The 7,393-nt window shown below is 40.4% G+C and overlaps 1 protein-coding gene across 1 annotated transcript in view; it reads left to right on the plus strand.

Annotated features, from left to right (window-relative positions):
• The first annotated feature begins 491 nt into the window (after window positions 1–491).
• The window catches only part of LOC112219062 (disintegrin and metalloproteinase domain-containing protein 10-like), a 42,912-nt gene continuing 36,010 nt past the window's right edge, over window positions 492–7,393 (plus strand). The window contains exons 1-2 of the mRNA XM_042301918.1: window positions 492–675; window positions 4,501–4,654. Of these exons, the coding sequence (XP_042157852.1) occupies window positions 609–675; window positions 4,501–4,654 (221 nt within the window). The 5' untranslated portion in view covers window positions 492–608. The remainder of the gene's footprint in view (window positions 676–4,500; window positions 4,655–7,393) is intronic.

A 7,393-nucleotide genomic window follows, 5' to 3' on the forward strand; every position in this document is an offset into this window, starting at 1 on the left:
AACATGTGTTAACATTGCCAAAGCAAGTGAGGTAGATAATATACAGAAGTGAAATAAACAATAATAATTAACAGTAAACATTACACATACAGAAATTTCAAAACAATAAAGACATTACAAATGTCATATTATACATATTTATATATATATATATATATATATATATATATATATATAGAGAGAGAGAGAGAGAGAGAGAGAGAGAGCGAGAGAGAGAGAGAGAGAGAGAGAGAGAGCGAGAGAGAGAGCAGAGAGAGAGAGAGCGAGCGAGAGAGAGAGAGAGCGAGAGAGAGAGCGAGAGAGAGAGAGAGAGAGCGCGAGAGAGAGAGAGAGAGAGAGAGAGAGAGAGAGAGAGAGAGAGAGCGCGAGAGAGAGAGAGCGAGAGAGAGAGAGAGAGAGCGCGAGAGAGAGAGAGAGCGAGAGAGAGAGATAGACTGAAAAGAGAGACTCCTCATCCCTAGGTCTGCGTCTGACGTCAGGGCGTTAAACACAGAGAGGGAGGCGGGAGGCAAGGAAGAGGAGAAAGAGAGGAAGCTGCGATAAACATTGTCACAGAGTTGAGTCTAAAGTAGGACAATAAAGGGGATCACGGTATCAATGCTCGAACAATGGACTTAGCAGATATGTTCATCGTCAAATTCCTCTATTTCATCTACTTAATAAATTACATCCAAGGTGAGTAGGAGCATTTTGTATGTATTCTGTAGAGCGAAGGAATAACGGCCAAGAAGGCTAGTAGGCTAGGCTAGCTAAGAAAACTTAACATAACGGACCAAGGCCTGGTCGTTGTGAAGATATCGTTTGTCCTTTTTTTGTTGACAAACCAACAAGCTATATAGTTGTCGAAATATTTGATTTTAAGTTTGACAAAAAGCTAGTTTTGTTTTAAAATGATGGTTTATCATGATGGTTATGTGAAGGCTTAACGCTAGCTAGCTCGCCGAGGTGCCATTTGTTATGAGAATATGAAGAAGGATTCTGCGACCATCTGATTTTTCTTGCAATATTATGGAGTGTTTTAGGTCAATATTGTTTATGCACAACGTCAATAGTACAAAAAAAAAGTGCAATTATGGGGCTGTCCCACTTTCTGTCAGTAATTAACTAGTTAGCCCGCTAATTTAGCATCAGTTTAGCAGCAACAATTAGCTTAGTTAGCCGTATTGCTTGATGATTAACGTTCCTAGCTAGCTATGCCTTTTGACATCTTGTCATTTTTGCATTTTCTTTGTTTGTTGTTGGCCCAAAGTCAATGGATCTCGAAAGAGAACATATATTCGATCTTTGTTATTAACTTACTTACTAGCTAGCTATGTGGTAGCTAGCATCCTAGGAGGATCTAGGGTATCATGTAGACTAGTGGTTAGAGCTTTGGACTAGAAACTGAAAGGTTGATGGATTGAATCCCAGAGTTGAAAAGGTAAACATCTGTCGTTCTGCCCCCTGAACAAGGCAGTTAACCCACTGTTCCTAGGCCGTCATTGAAAATAATGATTTGTTATTAACTGACTTGTCTAGAAAAATAATTAAAATAGTAAAAAATAATGTATGTACAATATATGTTGTAACTATTCGATGGATACAGTAGAAAGATACAATAGTATACATGTGAATCCAACAATTTCCTGATTTTCATTGACAAGTTCTGATCAAGAAATCTATGGAGGCAACTCACTGTGTGTTTTCAATGAGATGTCGTTCTTGTTCACATGACGCCGCTGCACCCACTGCATCATCCTTGCATCAGTTAGAACTCACCCTGCATGGAACTAATTGCTCAAAGAAGTGATTTTAACAGCTTTGATTGAATGTTGTGTTTCATGGTTCACATATAGCCTGAGATGCATTCTTAAGGAGACTACACCTCTACTCCTTAACGTCCTAGCATTTTTTTTATTTGATATCTTCGGAGGGTAGACTGGCGCTAGCAGCCAAAACAGCCAAGTACTCAATCTAAACGTGAATTGATTCTAAATAGCGATACAGTTCTGGATACACGAAACTCTTTTAATTTCATATAATGCTAAATGTACTGTACACCAGCGGTGGCAGGTTTAAAAAAATATATATTTTACCTTTATTTAACCAGGCAAGGCTACCCTCCGAAATTCTTATTTTCAATGACGGCCTAGGAACAGTGGGTTAACTGCCTGTTCGGGGGCAGAACGACAGATTTGTACCTTGTCAGCTCGGGGGTTTGAACTTGCAACCTTCTGGTTTCTTGTCCAACACTTTAACCACTAGGCTACCCTGCCGCCCCAGGTGGGATGAGCTATAGGAAGATGGGCTCATAGTGATGGCTTAAATGGAACACGGTATCAAACATATGGAAACTACGTTTGACTTATTTCTTTAATTCCACTCCAGCCATTTACAATGAGCCCATCCGCCTATAACTCCTCCCACCAGCCTCCACTGTTTTAACAGGCTTTATCACAGTTTCAGCCGACGGTAGTTTTTTACAGTTACAACACGTTTCTGGGAGCCTTCTTCTGTTACAGACAGGTGTTCAGAGCATGCTAGATAGCTAATTAGTAAAGGTGGTCCCTCTGTGGTCCGTCTGTCTGTTCCTGTAAATACGTGCTGTAACATGGAACGTGGCTCTTAACGAAACTCCTCGACACAGAAGACGCCTTCGTCCAATGACTCTTTTATGTGATGTCATGGAACTGGGAGTCATGATCTAGGGCTAACCCATTCATAGAGGTCAACTACCTTTTATTGCCAAACGTTATTGATGAAGGTATCTTCTTCCCTGTGGGGGGGGGGGGGCTTTGATTTTCAGATCCCCAACGCTCAGTGTGAACACGCATCGCTTGGAAACATAAGGCACATATATTTCATATCAGCGAGAGATAATTTTCTTAAAAATAAAAAAACGACACAATTTTAGAGGTTTTAGAGGGAAGGTGTTCTCACACTGCCATATCTCCATGGTTACAGTGCGTGTCTACAGAAAACAAGAGGTGCTAAATAGTAGGGATCATCTTTCCCCTTCAAGATGATTCGATACGTGTATAGATATACATGGGCTCTGATACGATACAGGAACGATACGTTTTAGTTGGAAATGATTCGGTTTGATTAGCTGTATAGTATTTAGCCTACCTGAATGAAATCATGAGCTGAAACAGATCGTACAGTAGCTGAGAGCAGGCACGGGATTTAACACCTGCTCCTGTAAGTGATATCACACCTGAGTTCAAATACTTTGTGTCATCTAGCTTGCCTGAGGTGGTAGATGGACATTGTTTGCCGTTTTGGGACTATTCTATTGGTCCATTAAGGCAGGCAATCTCAACCAAGCACAGATACAGTATTTGGAATGATTTCAAATAGTGTTTGAAGCCAGGTCTGAGTGATACTAATTCAGTTGTAATCCATTAGGCCTCATGTTTGGCCTTATTATGTGATCCGGGTGGTTTTATATCTAGGGTTGAGAGTGAGATTGCTGTGACTGTTTTGCCTAGCCAGGCCTTTTACGGATGGAGATATATAAATCGACCTACATTCTGTTTCTATAATATAATCTAGTTCTATAATAGATTCTAGTTCTGTAATAGATTTTATTTCTATATTAGATTGTATTTCTATATTATATTCTGTTTCTATAATAGATTCTAGTTCTGTAATAGATTCTAGTTCTGTAATAGATTGCATTTCTATAATATATTCTATATCTATAATAGATTCTATTTCTATATTCGATTCTGTTTCTATAATAGGTTGTATTTCTATAATAGGTTGTATTTCTATAATAGGTTGTATTTCTATAATAGATTGTAATACTATAATAGAGTCCATTTCTATGGATGTAGACTAGGCTATATGCTCAGTGAACTACCACTCCTTTGTAGGACTACCACTTCTTTTGCTTGTTTTATGTCATTTTGAGGGGGGTAAATCCAGATGCTATGGTGGCCTCCACAAGTCAGGACTCCTATGTAATTACACACAGAATGTTCGCATGTACGGGGACTAAGTAGACTATGTGTAATGTGTTTCCAGGCCTTGGTAGAATAAATTGGGGATCATGAATGTTATGATGGTGCTATCATGGTATCGTTGTAGGCTGTTATGTTTTTTTATATGGTTTGTTGATATAGTTAGGCCTAGAAGAGGAAGAAACGTGTGATATAATTAAGAAATAAGGCCAGAGGAGGTGTGGTATATGGACAATATACCATGGCTAACGGTTGTTCTTAGGCAAGACGCAACGCGGAGTGCCTGGACACAGCCCTTAGCCGTGGTATATTGGCCATATAGCACAAACCCACAAGGTGCCTTAATGCTATTATAAACTGGTTACCAATTGTAATTAGAGCAGTTAAAATAAATGGTCTGATATACCATGGCTGTTAGCCAATCAGCATTCGGGGCTCGAACCACCCAGTTTATAATTGTAGTTAATATTCAGTTTACACAGCCTGTGGTTTGAAGAGGTGTGCAGTGTGATTTTTGTTCTCGTGGTCTTAAGTTCCTGTCTTGTCATCTTCACAGGTTACCATTATGGAAACCCCCTGAACAAGTATGTTCATCACTATGAGGGTCTCTCCTATAACACCTATGAGATACATGACAAGCACCTGAGAGCCAAGAGGGCCCTCCACCACCAAGACGCGTTTCTCCATCTAGACTTCCATGCACACGGAAGGTAGGCCTACGTCTCCCAAACCTTTTTTACTCTGTGTGTGTGTGTGTCTGTGTGTCTCTCTCTGTGTGTGTGTGTGTCTCTCTCTCTGTGTGTTTCTCTGTGTGTCTCTCTCTCTGTGTGTTTCTCTGTGTGTCTCTCTCTCTGTGTGTTTCTCTGTGTGTCTCACTCTCTCTGTGTGTGTCTCTCTCTGTGTGTGTGTGTCTCTCTCTCTGTGTGTGTCTGTCTCTCTGTCTCTCTGTGTGTGTCTCTCTCTCTCTGTGTGTGTCTCTCTCTCTCTGTCTCTCTCTCTCTGTGTGTGTCTCTCTCTCTCTCTCTCTCTCTCTGTGTCTCTCTCTCTCTCTCTGTGTGTGTCTCTCTCTCTGTGTGTGTGTCTCTCTCTCTCTCTCTGTGTGTGTGTCTCTCTCTCTCTGTGTGTGTCTCTCTCTCTGTGTGTGTCTCTCTCTCTGTGTGTCTCTCTGTGTGTGTCTCTCTCTCTGTGTGTGTGTGTCTCTCTCTCTGTGTGTGTGTGTCTCTCTCTCTCTGTGTGTGTGTGTCTCTCTCTCTCTGTGTGTGTCTCTCTCTCTCTGTGTGTGTCTCTCTCTCTCTCTGTGTGTGTGTCTCTCTCTCTCTCTCTCTCTGTGTGTGTGTGTCTCTCTCTGTGTGTGTGTGTGTCTCTCTCTCTCTCTGTGTGTCTCTCTCTCTCTCTCTCTCTCTGTGTGTGTGTCTCTCTCTCTCTGTGTGTGTCTCTCTCTCTCTCTGTCTCTCTCTCTCTCTCTCTCTGTGTGTGTCTCTCTCTCTCTGTGTGTGTCTCTCTCTCTCTCTGTGTGTGTGTGTCTCTCTCTCTCTGTGTGTGTGTGTCTCTCTGTGTGTGTGTCTCTCTGTGTGTGTGTCTCAACGCGTCTATAACAGAACCGTGAGGTTCTCAATAACATAGAGACCTATTTGTAGTTTCAATGAAAGTTGTTTAGCTTTGTTTTCATCTCATTATTTTCAGATAACATTTTAGAGAATTATTAATATCCTCTACCTTCTAAATTAGCCAGGCTTCGTGGGAGAGCATGGTTTCTCTCATGGTCTCGACCGGGTCCCTAGGTAGGCCATCTGGCTGTTTGTTCAGTTTTATTTAAAATAATTTAAAATATTTAATCTGTGCTTGATGGAGTTTGCCTGGCTTAATGGATCATTAAAAATCCAGTAGGGGGTTGGAGGCTATTGGCCACTCCCCTTTGCGATATTACGGAGGATTTGAATAAAGTTCAGCGTTCCCCATGGGGCTGTTTTTCTGCAAAGGGACCAGGACGACTGATCCGTGTAAAGGAAAGAATGAATGGGGCCATGTATCGTGAGATTTTGAGTGAAAACCTCCTTCCACTTTAAACGTCCACTGTTTTGATTCGCAACTTCAGAACTAACAACTGTCTTTTGACCGGACTATACCGTCTGATGGGAAGTACGAAATAAAACACATTTACTCAGTAAAATAAAGTTTTTAATTGAAAACATGTTGTTGATCTTTTTTTTTTTTTTGGTCATTTTTTATGTTGGCAAACTGTTTTTATAATAGCAATAAGAGCCTGGAAGCCGGGGGTTATGGGGATCACTCCCTCCTAAAGGGTTTTCCCCAGCTCTTTTGGTTTCACCCCGGGCCTTAGAACAGCCCTGAGTCGGCAGTTATAACACGATAAACCCTCCGGGGTTCTCATTCCCTATTGCTTAATTATTCGTCAATTGTACACATGGTCGAACCGAAATGTACCTTCCTCTTTATCCCTACCGCTCTGAATGACACGGATACACGTACAGGTTGGAGAGGTGTCTGTCCCTATGCCATGTACACCTCTTTTGGAGATTTATCTTAGGGAGAAGTCACTGATGTTGACCAACTCAAAATTCTCTCCTTTTTACTGTTAGTGTTTTAGGAGCTATACAGAACGTAATGAATTTCGTTCTTCAATTATTTACAGTGCTACTTTTTTGAGTTTTTATTTTTTTAACATCGTTTAATATGCAGGAAAGACGCAGCGTTTTTTTTTTTAAGGTGACCTCATTTTGCTGTTGGAGTTGGAAATAATATTCACTGACCTTGTACGGTAACAAAAAATAGATTTTTAATTTTCTGCTGGGCCAATACCCTTGTCTTTTTATCCCTCTGCCTCTCTCTCTTTTTCATTTTCATTCTTTTCCCCTGAGTCCTGTGAAACATCGGTCAAGTTCCATCCAGAGTTTTTTATTATATTCTTATTGATTTTATTTGACCTTTTTTTAAATTTATATTATCAGGTAGGACCTATGTTATTATGAGCACCAACACACTCTATAATAACAACCCGAATCATAGAAATAGATTATATAGAACGGAAATTCTATAGTTTATATTTCTATGATCCGGAGACTCACTCTCGGGCCTGAGGGCACCACGTTTTAGTGCCACGTGTTAATAGCATAGTACAGGAGAAAGGGGTTTGAGATGAGACTCTTCTCACGAGTCATTGAAACACCATTTAACTGAAACGTTGAATCTCAGTGGGTGTATTCAGAATTGTAATTGTTGTCCTCCACATGTTTGTTTGTTTGTTTGTTGTTGCTCTAAATTGTAATAGAACCTGACACTGATAATAAACAAGCCGTTTTATGAAGGTTGTTTCAGGACGTGTCTTCCAGACAGCTTCTGGGGATTCTTATAAATGAAACTAAACATATATATCTATCTATATATCAGGTGATTGTTTGTTTATTTAATATGTCAATGTATTTGTATCT

Source organism: Oncorhynchus tshawytscha, linkage group LG19, assembly GCF_018296145.1.
Source record: "Oncorhynchus tshawytscha isolate Ot180627B linkage group LG19, Otsh_v2.0, whole genome shotgun sequence".
In the NCBI taxonomy this organism is placed as follows: domain Eukaryota; kingdom Metazoa; phylum Chordata; class Actinopteri; order Salmoniformes; family Salmonidae; genus Oncorhynchus; species Oncorhynchus tshawytscha.